Source organism: Caretta caretta, chromosome 14 (genome assembly GCF_965140235.1).
Source record: "Caretta caretta isolate rCarCar2 chromosome 14, rCarCar1.hap1, whole genome shotgun sequence".
NCBI classification, from domain to species: Eukaryota; Metazoa; Chordata; order Testudines; family Cheloniidae; genus Caretta; species Caretta caretta.
Genome location: NC_134219.1, coordinates 18912098 through 18931050, shown reverse-complemented (window position 1 = coordinate 18931050; position 18953 = coordinate 18912098). Strand labels below are relative to the sequence as shown.

The following is an 18953-nucleotide window of genomic DNA, read 5'->3' as shown; positions in this document are numbered from 1 at the left end:
CTGGTGCAGAGCATGGTTTTCATCTCTGTCAAGAAACAGGGTGAAGTCTCCCTCCACCCACAGAGCACTGTGCCACACAGGCTTTCTCTGTGGCAAGAGACATCGGAGTGGGAGAGGCAGTGTGCCTGAGCCATGGCAGATAGGCTTGGGAAAACCCCTGCATAAGAGGTGCATAGGGGGTCACTATCACTACCACAGCTCACTCACTATCTGGCTGCTCCATACACCATCCTCTCAACCCCATGCATAGGCCCCTGGACAAAGCCTATTTATCTGGGCGTTGTGTAGGAGGACAAGAACCTGCTCCTGTGTGGCCAAAGATTCACAGAGTCAGGAGTGGAACCCAGGACTCCAACTTCTCCTGTTCTAGACCAAACTCGCCAGCCTCCCTGTTCCACTCAAGGTGTGTTCATCCCCAAACTTCCCAAGCAGCGACTCCCATGTATTGGAGTCTGAGCTTGGGATTTCTTTTTCAATCCTCTGCCTTCTGCTAGTGGATACACAACCATGTTGAGTCAGTGTCTGTCTCAGGGGCCCACTTGGGAATCCTAGTACTACGTGCTAGGAATTAGTAACCTTGGGCCAGATCCTCCAATGTATTTAGGCTCCTAAATCAATGAAATCAGTGCAGGTTATGCAACTAAATACCTTTGAGGCTCTGGGCCCATTTACCTGAGAACATGACAGTACAATAACGGACTTTGAAACATGGCAGAATCTTTCTAATGGAATCCACCATTATTACTTAAATCTACCACTCGCTGCCACTCTTCCGTCTCCACGGCACATTGATTAGAGTTCAGAAATGGCTTTCCGGGATTTCTTGTTCTCTCGGTCTCTTGCTGTACATAAACATGGCAGTGCAAACAGCAGGCACAAGAGCAGGGCAACATGTGTTTTGAGTCTACGCTTTGCACGAATCCCTCATCGCATTCCCATGCCCTGCATGCTGCCTCAGAAGGTGTCATTGGTCTGGGACGCAGCAGAGGTCCACAGGAAACATTTGGCTTCACACCATATGCTGGCAGCCTAAAGCACTGCCAGAGAGACTGCTGTGCCTGAGCCTACACTGGTTTGTTGTTTGTCTTTCTAGAACCTGATACATGCCCCTCTTGCTCACTGATGTCAGTAGTAGTTAATGCGTAGCTTTTCCTCCAGGGATCTCAAAGCACTTTACAAACACTGGGGATGATTCTGCTTGGGTCCCTGAGCATTCCACCTGAGTAAGGAACGCAGTCTCCCAATACTTTGTGAACCATTTTAGAAATGGGTAAACCGAGGCATGCAAAGGCCACATGACAGAGTGTGAGGCAATAAGGAATAGAACCCAGGAGTCCTTGCTCAAACTCATTGAGCTGCACTTCCCCCCTCAAGAGGACATTGCAGAATAACGCTACATACACTGTTTCCAAAGAAACAATAACAATACTTGTATAGATAGTTCTGCTCAACAGTAGATCTCAAATCGTCCTGCCGTGGCTGGTGAGCATCATTTTACAAACAGAGAACCTGAGACTCAGGGAAGTTCACTAGACTTACCCAGAGTCACACAGCCAATCAGTGGCAGAGCTAGAAAGAAGCCCCAAGGAATAGGGGTCCTAGTCTGAGGTCCAGTCCACCCTATTGTTATTCCCCCACTGCATAAAGTTATGGCATTAGCCAAGCACCCATTTAAGAACCAGCTCTACAAATACAGATAATGTGCTTAATTAAGACACAGTCATTTCTTCCTTTTTGCCGCGGTTGTGTCTGTTTCACAACTCGATAGCCACTGACATAGCCTCACCTTTTCTTGACCTGTAGAATGATTTCTAATTCCTCTACCTGTCTCCAGCACTGAAAGATAGTAACAGTTCATATTTAATGAGGTAAAAGTGCTGGCTACAAGAATGAAAATGAAAGTGAAAGTTCCTTGGTGTTATGATGGGAAATCCAGTGCTTTCATTTCATACCCTGAGCTCAGGGATAAACACGAAGCAGGAAAATTCCCACTTCTACTCCCCTGCCAGGATATGAAAACAACCCCACGGGCCAAAGCATCTGCAGAATAAACTGGAGTGGGAAAGCTTATAGTTTACAGCTGAAGTCCTTTTCTTGCAAGATTGCCAGCTGCTGGAAGTGACTTTACTAGGGAACAAAGCAGTCAGGGATCGAAAACTTATTCTGGATGCTTGTCAGCTTTCAGGTACTGTACTAGGTTATTCTTTTTCAGGCTCTGAACAGGTGACGGCCAGATTGTTTTTTTCCATTACAAAGCTTGCTGGTTTCCAGTTTAAACAGTCAGTTAGGAATTTGTATTGAAAATCTAAGTCATCAGCTGAGCAACTCATGCTTTTAGAACATATCCTGTAGAAGGAAGTTCCTCGTTGCTTCTGTTTTATGCATGTTGCTTAGGATATGCAAACAATTCTCTGCAATTTTGAATATTTTCCCAAATGTTTTAATCCCACAAAGATAGCTTTTGCCTGCCATGAGATGAGACTAAGGCTATGTATTCATTGAAAAATATTTGTACGTTGTTTTGTAGTTTGTCTTGCATGTCGAGTTAGATATCACAATGTAGTTTTACCTCTCTGTGTAATTAGTTGAGGTCAAACACCCCTGACCTGGGATTTACATCAACTAACTACATGGAGGTAAAAATTATAGTCTGCAGTAGGAGTTTACATTCAGATTGCTAACCATGTAAAAACACACCACCTTGTTTTGCAGCAAAGACACAACCTGTGAAACAGGTGTGCTAGAAATGTTCTGCATTTGAGTGCTGCTCAGCAAAACTTTTGCATGATTCTCTCCTGTCTTCGCACCATTTATACCTGTGCAAAGTGGGTAAAAAAATGTTACCCTATCAAAACGGTCCCATCTGACAGCCACTTTGCACAGGTATGAATAACCATACAAGGGGCAAAACAGTGGACAGTCAGGACCTGAATCACTGTAACACATGCAGAATTTCAATCCTCAGGTGACAGAGTAACAGCCGTGTTAGTCTGTATTCGCAAAAAGAAAAGGAGTACTTGTGGCACCTTAGAGACTAACCAATTTATTTGAGCATAAGCTTTCGTGAGCTACAGGTCACTTCATCGGATGCATACTGTGGGAAGTGTAGAAGATCTTTTTATACGCACAAAGCATGAAAAAGTATTTTCATGCTTTGTGTGTATTTTTTCATATTTTTTCATGCTTTGTGCGTATAAAAAGATCTTCTACACTTTCCACAGTATGCATCCGATGAAGTGAGCTGTAGCTCATGAAAGCTTATGCTCAAATAAATTGGTTAGTCTCTAAGGTGCCACAAGTACTCCTTTTCTTTTTGCGAATCCTCAGGTGAGTGTCCCATCACACTGATGCTATTTGTCATATCCTGTTAGCGGGTTTTTTTGGGGAGGGGATGACCCCTTTCCCCAAAGTGGTTATTTTGTAGATGTTTTGTAAAGGAATGGTTTTTAATAGCTTGCCATTACTTTACAATTAAAATTCTTGCAACTCTTGATTTTGATAAGTAGGAGGCACTGAAAGTTACATTACAGCATGGATTTATACTGAGATTTGTTGTGACTGCAGCAGGGCTGGAAGCAAACCAGTAACAATTTAGTTTGCAGGGATGTATTGACTTGAAATTAACTTTCCACACAGCCTCATCTCTTTTCATTTAAAATCCCTTTAAAAGCTGTAAGCAGTAAACAACTCTTGAGTATTATCCAGCGGTTTGAGCAAATGTGCTTTAAAATATTCAGCTTATTTTGCATTCTTTTCCACGGAGTCCCCATGCCCCAGTTAATTGCTGATTTCTCTTTTTTGTTTGCCTCAGAGCCGTGTTGTCCTTTCTCGTCATCTTGCATGTTTTCTTTTAGGGTGGTAGCGCTTATTTTGTAGTGTGACTGACAGGGAAAAGTGTTTTCCCCAGTTGAGTTAATGGGTCCCAATTCATTTCAGATGTAACTCAGCAGGAATGACCCTTAACGTGAATATAAATCCAGCTAGGATTGCCAGAACGAAGCTGCAGACCCAGCATGGCAATTCAAGGAAGGCTTTTCTGGGGCTGTTTTTTTTTTTGTTGGCTTGACTTCCTTGTTGTCGTCAATAGCTCACATTTTGTTTAGTTTCAGAGTAACAGCCGTGTTAGTCTGTCTTTGAAAATGAAAAGGAGTACTTGTGGCACCTTAGAGACTAACGAATTTATTTGAGCATGAGCTTTCGTGAGCTACAGCTCACTTCATGAGCATAAGCTTTCGTGAGCTACAGCTCACTTCATCACTCACTTCATCCCTGCCTAATAGCCATTGATGGACTTATCCTCCATTAACTTATTTAGTTCTTTTTTGAACCCTGTTAGTACCTTGGCCTTCACAACATCCTCTGGCAAGGAGTTCCACAGGTTGACTGTGCATTGTATGAAGAAATATTCCCTTTTGTTTGTTTTAAACCTGCTGCCTACTAATTTCATTTGGTGACCCTTAGTTCTTGTGTTATGAGAAGGCGTAATTAATACTTCCTTATTTACTTTCTCCACACCTGTCATGATTTATAGACCTCTATCATATCTCCCCTTAGTCATCTCTTTTCCAACCTGAAAAGTCCCAGTCTTATTAATCTCTCTTCATATGGAAGCTGTTCCATATCCCTAATCATTTTTGTTGCCCCTTTCGGTACCTTTTCTAAATCCAGTATATCTTTTTTGGGATGGGGCAACCGTATCTGCACGCAGTATTCAAGATGTGGGCGTACCATGGATTTATATAGAGGCAATAGGATATTTTCTGACTTATCATCTATCCCTTTATTAATGATTCCCAACATTCTGTTTGCTTTTTAGCCTGCTGCTGCACATTGAGTGGACATCTTGTCCTCCATGCCCCTTTGTACAGATGGACACAAATGAGTCACTGATGTAACTCTACTGACATAAGAGGGTTACACCAGGAATGAATTTAGCCCTCTGCTTGTCACTCACAGTACTTAGAACTGGTTCCCCGGCCTTGTTCGAGCAAGCCTCCATGATTTAAGGTGGGAGGAAGTGAGGTTTAGTCATCAGAGTAGCAGTGTAAGATTGGGGACTCCTGAGCTGAAATCCTGGTTCCATGGATGCTAATGGGAATTTTGCTATTAATTTCAATAGGAACCATTCTTTCACCTCTGCTTTATATTCTTCCCTTTGCCATAGAATCACCTTATGATCCTGAGCAATGCCCATGGCCTCTTTGTGCCTCAGTTTATCTGTCTGTAGAACAACTGGGCTGTGAGAATTATCTGCATAATATTTGGGAAGCACTTTCGAATCCTTAGTTTTATTTTTACTGAGCCAAACCGTGCAGTCCTAAGTGTTCACTCAAGAAAAATCCCCCTGCCTTCACTGGGTGCTTTGCCAGAGTAAGGGTTGACCCTTGATTAACGTTGTATCAACATTGTATATTCCCAGTATTAGAAGACTGATCTCTGGGCCACTAGGTTAATCTATTTATTTCTGTCTTAATAAACACAGGGCTTGTGTATAGCAAATGAAATGCAAAACACAAAAGCAAAATCAGGGAAAAACGAGAGACACGAAAAGGTTGCAGCTGATGAACAAAATTCATGCACAAATAACCCTTTCCTATCTGAGCTCTGAGCTTTCTAGTTAGGGCCAGAGAGTCTGATTCATTATCTGCCAAACTCCCTTCCTTCTTTGGTTAATTCCCCCCCTTTCCCACCCCTCATTTTCGATATTTGCTCTTGTTCTTCTGCGAAAGGCAGTTCACAGGGGGCCAAACCCATCACATTAATTTCAGCAGAGCTACCCAAGGGCTGAATTTAGCCCAGGGTATAGGTAGCCTTGCCAGAAGTGAGGCTTATCAGAAAAACCCTCCCTAGTTTTCCAGCCCAAATCTGGAAACACAAGAAATGTGTGTGTGGTTCAGCGAAGGACATCATACAAAATATGAGATATCTCACTTATCTGTCCTATTACATTGCAAGGTTTTAGTCAATTAAAAACCCAAAACAAGATAGGCTTTGGCTAAGCAAATCATGCTGTGGCAAAGAACAAGGGTTCATGGGATTTAGGAATTCAGTTCATGCAGGAGGAAACCTTACTCATAGACTTTAAGGTCAGAAGGGACCATCATGATCTTCTAGTCTGACCTGCACATCGCAGCCCACAGAACCTCACCCCACCCACCCACACACTCCTGTAATAGACCCTTAACCTCTGGCTGAGTTACTGAATTCCTCAAATCATGGTTTAAAGACTTTAAGTTACAAAGAAGCCACCATTTATACTAGTTTAAACCTGCAAGTGACCTGTGCCCCATGCTGCAGAGGATGGTGAAAACTCCTCAGTGTTTTTGCCAATCTGACCTGGGTGAAAATTCCTTCGTGACCCCAAATATGCAGATCAGTTAGATCCTGAGTATGTCCGGCAGCTACCTGGGAAAGAATTCTCTGTAGTTACTCAGAGCCCTCTCCATCCCTCATCATACCATCCCCTCCATTCACTTCTCAAGCTCAGTCTTGAAGCCAGTTAGGATTTTTGTACTCCCCCCCCCACACTGCTCTCCTTGGGAGGGTGCTCCAGAACTTCACTCCTCTGATGGTTCGAAACCTTCATCTAATTTCAAGTCTAAACTTGTTGATGGCCAGTTTACATCCATTTGTTTTTGTGTCCCCATCGGTGCTTAACTTAAATAAGTCCTCTCCCTCCCTGGTATTTATCCCTCTGATAAATTTACAGAGAGCAATCCTCTCTCCCCTCAGTCTTCTTTTGGTTAAGCTAAACAAGCCAAGCTCTTTGAGTATCTTCTCATAAGGCAGGTTCTCCATTTCTCAGATCATCCTAGTAGCCCCTCTTGGCACCTGTTCCCATCTGAATTCATCTTTCTTAAATATGGGAGACCAGAATTGCACACAGTATTCTAGGTGAGGTCTCAAAGTGCCTTGTATAACAGTACTAACACTTCGATGTCTCTATTGGAAATACCTGTCTGGATGTGCCAAGGTCGGTGATAAAAATGTTAAATAAGACTGGTACTAAGGAACTCCCTGAGGAACTCCACTAGTAACCTCCCTCCAGCCTGACAGTTCACCTTTCAGTATGACCCACTGTAGTCTCTCCTTTTATCAGTCCCTTATCCACCTTTCAGTTCTCATATTAATCCCCATCTTCTCCAATTTAACTAATAACTTCCCAAGTGGAACTGTGACAAATGCCTTCCTAACATCCGGGTAGATTAGATCTACTGCATTTCTTTTGTCTAAAAAATCAGTTACCTTCTGAGAGAAGGAGATCAGATTCGTCTGGCATGATCCACCTTTTGTAAAACTATGTTGTTTTTTATTCCGATTACTGTTTACCTTTATGTCCTTAACTACTTTCTCTTTCAAAATTTGTTCCAAGACCAGGCATACTATTGAGGTCAAACGAATAGGCCTGTAGTTTCCTGGATCACGTTTTTTTCCCTTTCACTATACTGCATGCCTGAACCATGTTGCTAACTGTGTCAGGCAGTAACCGTAGTGGAACCACCAACCAGTGACTTTTTACAGTGTAGCTGGGGTCTTACATGTGTCTTTATTCAAGTTACAACACTTTGCATTCAATACTAACCACCCTTAATATCGATGCTCTTTAATGATATGCACCTACCTCTGTGTTAACATCTTTCAGCCATAGACAGGTAGAAGCTGTTCTCCAGCCCCCTGCATGGTAGTTTTTAATTCTCTACCATACATTAAAAGGTCCCATGTTAGTGACTCTGGCTTATCTTTTTTTTTAAATCCATTTTTATTGACAAATGGACACGAAAGTACAGAGCACCTTGTTAATGTCCCGCTGACTGGAATAGCTTCACCTCTAGAGCCTCCTGAGATACGATTAAACATCTAGGATCAGTTCCTCATCAGGTGTCAATTGACATCGTGCCATTGAAGTCAGAGCTACACTGATTTACACGTGACACTACTGACTTCAGCGTTGGCTTGTAGCCCTAAATTCATCCTGGCATAAGCAGGTGCAGCGCCCCCTGAAGTTGATGTAAGTTGCACCCACTTACAACAGGGGCAAATTCCGCCCATGGATTCCGCCAAACCTCCTTGTGACCTTGGTGAAGAATTCAAAGGTGACTTATGGTTCCATCTCTCTCTCTCAGCTTCCCACCCCCAACTGCCACTGGTGTCCCTGTCAGCCGGCAATGCTCAGCCCTGATCTCACAGAATCAGGCCAGTTGAGTAGAGATGTGCAAACTGCTTCTTAGACAGTGAAAAGCAGCCGGAAGCTCAGCCTTGTTCCCAAACCTCTGCCAGTGGTCAGAGGAGTCTGGAGTGCAGCTCAGAGCTGTGGGGCCTGGGCTGGCAAATGATAAATTTTCAGTTTCCCTTGGAGAGTAAAGTGCCATGAAATAAATTATGGGGCCCTAATCTTCCCTTCCCCTTCATCAGTTAGACACAGGTGTTACCTCCATTGACGTTACAGAGTTCCTCCAAGCTTGCACCGGGGTAAAGCTGGGAAATGAGGCCCTAGCTATGAAGGGCCTAGTCCTGAGCAGCCCCAACTCTCATTGACGTCAACGGGAGTTAAGGACCCTGCGGAAGGTGCTCATCCCAGGACAGAGTTGTAAGAGTGGCTAAGTTCTGCAGCTGGGAACAGAAACAACCTGAAGAACACAGGCACAGCTGATAAGGCTAAAGGCAAAGTTAAACATCACACTTCACTGATACTGATGAAGCAGAAAGTTCAGTCGAGTGAAATGATCTCCCCGAACAGCTATTGGCAATTCTAGCTGACTGCTCTGATTTATATCACAGTCTGATTGTTTTATTTGTAGGTATCTGGTATTTCACAACATGTTACCTTAAGGGCTGGTCGGAAAATGAGGGCCACTACAGGTAGCCATCACTTCAAGGCATAGGTGCAAACACTGGGGACTGAGTGTGACATGTCACTCCCCCATTGTGCTGTTCTGGTGATGGCCCAGAATGAAAATGAAATGAAAGTTCCTTGGTGTTATGATGGGAAATCCAGTCCTTTCATTTCATTTTGTACCATGAGCTCAGGGATAAACACGAAGCAGGAAAATTCCCGCTTTGACTCACCATTTGTTAGTCTCAACGGTGCCACAAGTACTCCTTCTCTTTTTGCCAGGCTATGAAAACAACCCCATGGGCCAAAGCATCTGCAGAATAAACTGGAGTGGGAAAGCTTATAGCTTACAGCTGAAGTCCTTTTCTTGCAAGATTGCCAACTGCTGGAAGTGACTTTACTAGGGAATGAAGCAGTCAGGGATCGAAAACTTATTCTGGATGCTTGTCAGCTTTCAGGTACCATACTAGGTTATTCTTTTCCAGGCTCTGAACAGGTGACAGCCAGATTGTTTTTTTTTCCATTGCAAAGCTTGCTGGTTTCCAGTTTAAACAGTCAGTTAGGAATTTGTATTGAAAATCTAAGTCATCAGCTGAGCAACTCATGCTTTTAGAACATATCCTGTAGAATGAAGTTCCTTGTTGCTTTTGTTTTATGCATGTTGCTTAGGATATGCAAACAATTCTCTGCAATTTTGAATATTTTCCCAAATGTTTTAATCCCACAAAGATTGCTTTTGCCTGCCACGAGATGAGACTAAGGCTACGTATTGATTGCAAAATATTTCTACATTGTTTTGTACTTTGTGTCTCCTCTCATAAGGCAGGTTCTCCATTTCTCGGATCATCCTAGTAGCCCCTCTCGGCACATGTTTCAGTTTGAATTCATCTTTCTTAAACATGGGAGACCAGAATTGCACACAGTATTCCAGATGAGGTCTCAAAGGTGCCTTGTATAACAGTACTAACACTTCCCTGTCTCTATTTGAAATACCTCTCTTGATGTGCCAAGGTCAGTAATAAAAATGTTAAATAAGATTGGTACTAAGACCGATCCCTGAGGAACTCCACTAGTAACCTCCCTCCAGCCTGACAGTTCACCTTTCAGTATGACCCACTGTAGTCTCTCCTTTTATCAGTCCCTTATCTACCTTTCAGTTCTCATATTAATCCCCATCTTCTCCAATTTAACTAATAATTTCCCAAGTGGACTGTGTCAAATGCCTTCCTAAAATCCAGGTAGATTAGTTCTACTGCATTTCCTTTGTCTAAAAAATCAGTTACCTTCTCAGAGAAGGAGATCAGGTTGGTCTGGCACGATCTACCTTTTGTAAAATCATGATGTATTTTATCCCAATTACGTTTACCTCTTTAACTACTTTCTCTTTCAAAATTTGTTCCAAGACCAGGCATACTATTGAGGTCAAACGAATAGGCCTGTAGTTTCCTGGATCACGTTTTTTCCCTTTCACTACACTGCATGTCTGAACCATGTTGCTAACTGTGTCAGGCAGTAACCGTAGTGGAACCACCAACCAGTGGCTTTTCACAGTATAGGTGGGGTCTTACATGTGTCTTTATTCAAGTTACAACACTTTGCATTCAATACTAACCACCCTTAATGTAAGTGCTCCTTAATGATATGCACCTACCTCTGTGTTAACATCTTTCAGCCATAGACAGGTAGGAGCTGTTCTCCAGCCCCCTGCATGACAGTTTTTAATGCTCTACCATACCTGTTAGTGACTCTGGCTTATCTTTTTTTTTTTAATCCATTTTTATTGACAAATGGACACGAAAAGTACAGAGCCTCTTGTTAATGTCCCGCTGACTTTCGCTGGTACTTGGTATTGCACAATATGTTACCTTAAGGGCTGGATGGAAAATGAGGTCACTTCAAGGCATAGGTGCAAACAATGGGGGCTGAGTGTCACTCCCCCATTGTGCTGTTCTGGTGATGGCCCCTTTAGTGCTGCTACAGGACTCATTAATTCATATTCCTGGTTCCCTCCTCATCATTTTTATCGAGCTATCTATTTCTAGGACACGTAGATCTTGGCATTAATGAAAAATTTAGTTAAGTGCGTGCCTGATTCTACTGGTCTGCATAAAACGCTCCACATGAAAACCCTGTAGAATTGTCCAAATATTTCATACACATTTTGTGAAATCCACACAAAATATACAGAACAGGCCACAATCTATGTACAGAGTGGTATACGGCTCACAGATCAACATCAGAGCTGGGAAAAACTGGTAAATGTTGGTCTCTGAAAATCCATGTACAATTTTTCATTAGTTCATTTTTGCAGGATGCCCTTTGCCTCTAGTTTCAGCCAGAATGAAGGTACATTGGTACATTGAAGGTCTGTAGGCAAAAAAGCTGGTGCTGCAGATCAGTATTGAGATGCTTTGGCAGAGCTGCGTGTGGGCCTAGGAATGGAACAACAGCCATGCTGCAAGCCAGGGCTGAGGGGCGCTGGCAAAGCTGTGTGCAGATTTAGCAGCAGAATAAGTTGATGTCGCAGGATGGGATTGAGGAGCGTTAATTAAGCCTGTGGGAGAAGTTTGCCCAGCATCAGCTTCATATGCTAAGTCGGACTCAGTCTTAAGGGAACCCTTTCCTGAGCACTACATTCAAATCCATGATTTTCATCAATGTGATAGGGAGGACACTGAAAGCGTTCCCAGAGATTTCCAGATACCTTTGAAAGCCTCAAAAATTATGGCTTTTTTTCAGGCCAAACTAAGAGGCCACTCCAGTCATGTAGGCTAATCATTCCAGCAAACCTGTGAGTAAGAAAAAGACGGATGGACAGTCTAGAATTGGGTGGGGGAAAAAATGGACTGTGCCTAGGTGGTAAGATTTCACACACAAAGAATTGTTGATTTCCATTGGATTTAATGGCACTGTTCATTGGGGTATGACATCAGCCAACTTGATTTTTTTTAAATTTGACTCTAATTTGACTTGCTTCTGTTAGCCCACCTTTGAAATAGTATGTCCGAAATGTTTGCTTAAATTCCTTTAAAGATGTTATAAGGACGTTTCTGTTCCCTGGTTGATGCTTATAAGGATCTTTATGAGTAATTCCTTAACTGAGCTCAGTGAAGTTCAGCTTAATTAAGTTCAGCTTAATTTTTTACACGATCATGGTCAATTGACTGTTTAGGGGAAACGGTGAAATTGACTATGTACAAAATACACTTTTTAAAACTTTGTTCACTGATAATAACCTTGTAAGAATAGAAGGTGCAAAATTTTCAGAGAAAAGTAAGATTGTTTTCAAGTTAACAGCATCCCTCTAAATAATGACAGGTCTAAATAATGATGTTTATTTCTGTACAGCATCCTCCATATACTTAAGCGCTGTGAAAGAGAGAGGAATGTCCTTAGGAGTTGCTAGTAGCCTGAGGCGGGAGGATAGGACCTGAAACTTGCAAAGATTAGAAGTGCAAGAGTGAGTTTTTGTGTGTGTGTTTTTTTGAAAAAAAGGGGGTGGGGGGGTGAGAAAACCTGTATTTGTGCTGGAAATGGCCCACCTTGATTTTCATACACATTGTGAGGAGAGTGGTCACTTTGGATAAGCTATTACCAGCAGGAGAGTGAGTTTGTGTGTGTGGTTTTTGGAGGAGGGTGGGGGGGTGAGAAAACCTGGATTTGTGCTGGAAATGGCCCACCTTGATTATCATACACATTTGAAAGAGAGTGGTCACTTTGGATGGGCTATTACCAGCAGGAGAGTGAGTTTGTGTGTGGGGGGGCGGAGGGTGAGAAAACCTGGATTTGTGCTGGAAATGGCCCAACTTGATGATCACTTTAGATAAGCTATTACCAGCAGGAGAGTGGGGTGGGAGGAGGTATTGTTTCATGGTCTCTGTGTATATAATGTCTTCTGCAGTTTCCACAGTATGCATCCGATGAAGTGAGCTGTAGCTCACGAAAGCTCATGCTCAAATAAATTGGTTAGTCTCTAAGGTGCCACAAGTACTCCTTTTCTTTTAACATAAATTTTGTGCATTGTCACTTGTTAACAGAGTGCATTGCACCCTCTGGTGGTTTAAAAGGAAACATACAGGAATTTCATTATTTAGCATCACCAAGTTCAGATGAAGAATAAATACGTCTGATGTTTTTTATTTTCTGAGAGCTCGATGGGTCTCAGGATAGTGATGGAAGATCTAGCAGCTTAGCACCTGAGTCACTGATTTAAATCTCAGCCATGGTAGCAACGCAGGGAAGTTATTAAAGTCTGAAAACTGCTCAGTGGTTTAGTAATGATTCTCAGGCCAAATTCCTGCAGGACAGATGTCCACATGGCAGACCCCTGCACCATGACTGCACTGCACCCTTGCCACCACTCCAGCACAGACACCAAAGGTTGCCTGGCCATGGAGACAATTACCTGCTCATCCTTAGAAGTGGTTAATCCACAGCAGATTTGAAGCTACATTCCTCTTCGTTTTAGCACGATAGGGTTGGTAGCAATCTCTACATTTAGGATACCTAACGCTTTCTGATATAAATGACTCTTGCAACTGTTGTTTTGAGAAGCTCCCATGCCTCCCTTGTTTGCAGTAGGCCTTTGATATGTGGGGAGAGGGAAACCCCTCAGGCTGGAGACGGGCCTTCCCTACCCCGCACCATGAAATTCCATTCAGGTTTTGCTGAGATGTACACTTTTGAAAATCACCATTTTCATACTCTTGCTTGCATTCTTCTGTGCCCAAGCCATTAGGCTAGGGTGGGCTCTGGGAGTGGTCACAAGGGTCAGAGACAGTCTAAGCCAGGGTCACAAGGGGTCAGAATCAGCAACAGAACCCAAGTGTCCCCACAGCCAACCACTTCCTTGACTAGATCGTGCTGCCTCCCTATACTGCACAGGCATCATCCAAAGGCATTTGCTGTGATGTTACAATGGGTTCTTCTTTCAGTAAAAGTCCTGTGATGAGGGGTCATTTTGTTGCGGGTGGAAAGGAGATTAAACAGGATGAGAAGGGGACAGGAATTCTCAAGGCTGTAAATTAAGTTTATACCCAGGAAATTGATGTCACCTCTTCTGCTCTGATAGAATAATACCAAAACGCTGGACGTCTACAGCATCTTTCACCTCAGGAGCTCAGACATCTGAGACACACGCCTGATGGGCTCCCTCCAGAAAACAGCTGCATGCCTCCTGTTCCTGTCCGTTTTCTCAAGTGTCTCCCACGGCCGTAAGTCACCTCATTTTACTGTGTTGGTCTCTCATCACACAATAATATATATTTTATGCTCCAAGGAGAAAGCTGAACTGTTAACAATTAAAACCAGCAACCCAATGAGCTGGGGCGAGGGCAAGGAGGAAACTGAGTTAGGCTACTTAGAAAGAACTGAAGCTAGAGCCTTCTGAGGAGAGGGACTAGCAGCTTGGCAACAAGAGACATTACAGTACTGATAGTCTAAGGGGATACTGCAAACCACAGCATCACCTCTTCCCTCCAGCTCCGCTCCCACCACAACCAGCGTGGTTTGGAATCAGCCAGCAGATCCGTTTTAGAGCAATCGTTATATCCTGTTTGTCTCCTGTAAGCTCTGGCAGTGAAACACAGCTCAGACAGGCTGGTCACTGCTCCCACTGGCTCAGCCAGTAAGGAACCTCCACTTTGGCTCTCCTGGGAGAACCCCTGTCTACCGAGCCCCCACATTCCAGACTAAGACTGAGACTAAGATGTGCTAATATGCTAACAGTGCTACTCCATCCACTGGAAATGCTCTTTGGATAAAGTAGATTTAAATGCTGGCCATCAGTTGTCTGTCATCTTAGGGCACATTCACCCCAGGGGTAATTCCTCAGACATCAGTGGAATTACACTAGAGATTAGTTAAACCCAAATTAAAATTCTGTGCTCAGTTGCGCATATTTGCTTATGTAAGTAGCACAGGTGTAACTTGGGACAGAATATGGCCAAATGGTCTCGAACGGATACAAGTTTTCTCCACTTAAACCTATTCTATATTTTAGCAATCAAACACTTGTTTTACACTTAATGATTTCTGTTTGAGTAATTATTTATTTGTCTTCTTTTTTCCCCCGCCTCCCTCAGAACTTGCAACCTTCATCTGCAGTGATGTCAAGACAGAATATAACAAAACGGCAACAATTTCATGCATTAGCAACAAGAAGATTACACATGTGGTCGTTAAGCGCTGTGAAAATTGTAATAAACAGAACTCGTGCTTAGAAAGCGTTATAAACACGTGGGCACGAAAGGATTCCAGTGAAGAGGGAAGAATTCGGTTGGTGCTACAACACAATGTTTCTGAAGTGCACATACAGGAAGTAAAAGCAACTGATGAAGGAGGTTATAAATGGCATCTTTATTCTGACGCTGGGGAACGCGATGGATGTGCAACCCTTGAGATTACAGGTAAACTCACAGCACAGAGGGGATCATGGACACTATAATAAAGCTACTGCAGATTTCAGTTACTTTTTTGAGCATTTTAATAAATAAATTCAGTTCCACCATGGATTAGTTTTCAGAGGACAATTACCAGCACTAGAGGTTTTGGAGATAAAATAAAGAGGTTTTCAGAATAAATAAAACATTTCAAACACTGAGTTAGGCCCTGCACAGCCCCATTGTCTTAAATGGTTGAAATACCATAAAAGAATAGAGACTGTTTGGTGACCTGTGATGGACAGGTGAAAGCTCAGCGTTTATTGTTCTTGTACTCAGCAATCCATGAGTGAGCTCACCGAGTGTCAAGGTTCTAGCTCAGTAGAGACACGGAATTGGACTGTGTTCTTCTCCCTGTTCCAGTCATTTGTATTATATTAGCTTGTTTAGGGCCAGATTGTGGCCTTTACTGTATAGCCACCCAGGGTTAAGGGACACCGTTCCCTTGTGCCTGTTGCCCATGTCATGGGTACCAGTGCAGGGTGGGAGAGCAGCCACAACAGTTGCAGGGAAGCTTGGTTCTGCCCTTCCCCCAAACATATCACCCAATGCAGCTGCCTCCTGTGTGCAAGCAGAAGTATCCTTTGCCAGGTAGAGGCCTGGCATAGATTATCCACCCTCTCTTCCCTCTCCCTTGAGCCCTTAGGAAACTGGGGACCAGATTGTGAGTCTGGTTTTGTTTCTCTTGGTATGCACATCATACAGCAAAGTACAGCAATACTCTGAGGCAGCTAAGTTGGGTTTCTCATGGAAAGTGCTGGTAAGGCTGGTTAAGACACCTTCTGCTTCCTCAGATACCAGGCTTGCACTGCCAGTCAGGTTAGTCCCGTGGCCATCAGGAATAGATATATGCTGCCAGAGAGGGTTGTGATGCATTGGTAGAGCTGTGGAGGAAGTCTGACCTGGGATCTGTTATGAGACTTTCTGATAAGCGAGAGGGGAAAGAGGGCACCTTTAGATCCACACTAAATGAGTTAATTCCTGGGTTTACCTGCAGTCAATAAAGTAAGAGTTTGTTAACCAAGACTAGCATGGAGCTAGGGTTGACTGAGGTTTCCTGCAATTGCCTTCAAAGGGCACCTACCGTATTGATCAGCAAGCCCCTCGCTCATGAGGATGGGGCCCATGGAATAAGGGAGCAGAATGAGGTGGGCCAGGATCTAAAATTTCCCAAGTGGCAGCAATTGTCTGTGCTGTAGGAAAGCTGGGGTTGCGACAGCCATGGCTAGAATAGCAGGAGTCACACAGGTCAGCACTGGACCAGACACAGGGGGCTGAGAAAAGAACTGAGGGCAGTTGAATTGCTGGGTGAGGGAAGCCTGTAGAGCACATGGCTGCACTGTGTGTGACTGAAGTCACGGCTGTCAAGCCCTCCGCATTAGAGGTTCACCTGCAATATAAAACATTTAGAGAAATCAATCAGGTGTAAACGGACACCCAGACCACCCTGGCAGAAACCATTTTTGTTTATAAACTCCCTGCCGTCTCCAGAATCTTTAGTGACACCTCAATCCACTTTTCTTTTATTGTCACTTTCCCTTTTTTCCCCAGCTGTACTCACACATATGGTATAAGGTGTAGTTGTGACCCACCCTAGCACCAGATCCTTTAGCTCCATCCCCACAGAAATCCAGCCAGGACTGTCGTTACACAGTTCTAGGGCCAATTCATCCTCAACTGAACTTCAGTGGAGTTACCCACACATGCCAAGGCTGAATTTGACCATAGATTAGCTGTTAATTCGGACCCCTAGTCACCTATTGTGGAAAAAAGCAATGGATATTGCACTAGTCATAATCAACACTGTGTTTCTTTCAGCTCCAGAAACTGAGCCTAATCTCACTAGGAACGGAACAAAGCTCACCTGCCTGTCACCTATAGGGCATCGACAAAGGGAGATCCATTGGTTCGATGGCCATGGGACTAACCTGACGGGCAGTGCAAGCCTGGTAACTGAGGAAGCAGAAGGTGTCTTAACCAGCCTTAGCAGCACTCTCCATGAGAGACCCAGCTTAGCTGCCTCAGAGTATTGCTGTACTGTGCTGTATGATGTGCACACCAAGAGAAACAAAACCAAGTGCCTTCGTGCCCACAAAGCAGTCGCTGATTACCCTCATTTTACTTCAACCCCAGGTATAAGATATAGCAGAAATACTTTGAGTTTCAGCCACAAATCAATCGTCTCCTGATGATGACACGTTAGCAGGTGTCTTGTGCAGAATTCTTGCTCCCCAGCTGGAAAGGGGTGACTGGAAGTTCTCAGAGTATTAGTTCTAATGCCATTATTATTGAGCACCACCAACATACTGTTCCAGGAATAGCTGTCTGCAGGTAAAGCAGAGATTTTTGAATAATATGTCACATGCATCTGCTTCACATGCTAGATTAGTCTAGATTTTTTTACAATACAAAGCAGTGTAGGCAGTGCATTTTGTACAAGAAAGGGCTGAGGCACCTGACACCAGGAGCGGTTTCACAGCTGTGAATCGCACATGGAGATTGGTGCCAAAGTATTTCCCACTGGCTAGCTTAGGCAGCTCCTTGCTCTGTGTGCTGGCTTTTGCAGATCCCTTTCTTAGGCTCCTAAATCTCCTCAAGCAGTGCATACAGAGTTGGGTGCCTAACTCAGGGCTGTGGATTGCACTGGGTAACAAGGTGCCTAAGTCTCTTTGTGGATCTAGCCTGTAGCTGCTCAAGTTTTATTGGAAGTCAACATTGGCTCCTAAACCACTTAGGCGCTTTTGAAAATTTTACTCCAAGTAAGCTGAAAACAAGATCACAAAAGTTACCATCAATATCTGCCGAATGTACCTTATGACACGCAAATCATCTCACTAAGAATTACTGTTTTAAACAAGCTACAGTTTTAGTTGGCACCGTAATGTTTTTGAGTCCTTATTAACACACCTGGTTTTTCTTCCCGATCCGGAAATTCCGAAGACCATGAAAGAGCATGTTGCCACCGTTCTAGTGCTCCTCTTTCTGGTTCTCTGCTCTTTTGCAGCTGTTCTGTACTACAAGTACCGCCAGCAGGTACAGTCTGACAACACACATTAAGGTCGAAGCCTGTCCGATCTGCACCTGCTGAATTCCAAAAAGTCACTTCCTAGGAGCTAGTGCCACAAACTCAGGTAATCCACGCTTAATGGTGATAGCCTGGAACAAACATGTGGGGAGTGTCCATGCCAGCCTTTGTAAATGTGTTAGCTACCACAGGTTAATTGGTAACAAAATTATTTGAGATTAAAATGCCTAGTGCAAACCAATCCCATGAGTTTAGAAGAGGGAGGAATGCTGCTGCTTAAGGATATGTCTACACTGCGAAAGAAAAGCTCTTTGTTCAGGTTAAAATAGCAGTGAAAATATGGTAACTTGGATTAGCAGCTCAAATTCAACCCCAGTCTCCCCTGGGGTATGTCTACACGGCAGCTGGATGTAAGCCTCCCAGCCTGGATAGACAGACTCACACTAGCTGGGCTCAAGTTATCATGCTGAAAATAGCTCCATGGCAATTGTACCTCCAGCAAGAATTGGGCTAGCCACCCGAGCTCACACCCGTGGGTCAGGTGGGCTGGAGAGCCCGAGCCACAATGTCCACACTGCTATTACGAGTACAACTCTGCCTACCCAGGTTGGGAGGCTTGCGCCCTGCTGCGGTATAGACATATCCCTTTCGGCCT

The 18953-nt window shown here is 43.7% G+C and overlaps 1 protein-coding gene and 1 long non-coding RNA gene across 3 annotated transcripts; one reads left to right on the top strand and one right to left on the bottom strand.

Annotated features, from left to right (window-relative positions):
* The first annotated feature begins 1968 nt into the window (after positions 1 to 1968).
* LOC142069049 (uncharacterized) lies at positions 1969 to 17960 on the top strand. Of its 2 annotated transcripts, none has more exons than XM_075119338.1 (4): positions 1969 to 2185; positions 13905 to 14046; positions 14917 to 15240; positions 17092 to 17960. In XM_075119338.1, exons 2-4 carry the CDS (start codon positions 13977 to 13979, stop codon positions 17460 to 17462), a joined length of 765 nt encoding a protein of 254 aa, XP_074975439.1. In that variant the 5' UTR covers positions 1969 to 2185; positions 13905 to 13976; the 3' UTR covers positions 17463 to 17960. The 2 variants fall into 2 exon arrangements, with proteins under 2 accessions (XP_074975439.1, XP_074975438.1); XM_075119337.1 differs by lacking the exon at positions 1969 to 2185 and adding an exon at positions 9152 to 9291.
* LOC142069050 (uncharacterized) lies at positions 14864 to 16818 on the bottom strand. Its single transcript, XR_012664922.1, has 2 exons — positions 16358 to 16818; positions 14864 to 16264 (listed from the first exon to the last, which is right to left on the bottom strand). It is a non-coding gene; the product is annotated as an uncharacterized LOC142069050 (long non-coding RNA).
* Positions 17961 to 18953: the final 993 nt, after the last annotated feature.

Coding starts and splice junctions, on each gene's coding strand:
- LOC142069049 (XM_075119338.1), top strand. CDS start 13,977: ATGGGCTCCCTCCAGAAAACAGCTGCATGCCTCCTGTTCCTGTCCGTT. Junction 14,047..14,916: donor CTCAAGTGTCTCCCACGGCC/GTAAGTCACCTC, acceptor CGCCTCCCTCAG/AACTTGCAACCTTCATCTGC. Junction 15,241..17,091: donor TGCAACCCTTGAGATTACAG/GTAAACTCACAG, acceptor TGTTTCTTTCAG/CTCCAGAAACTGAGCCTAAT.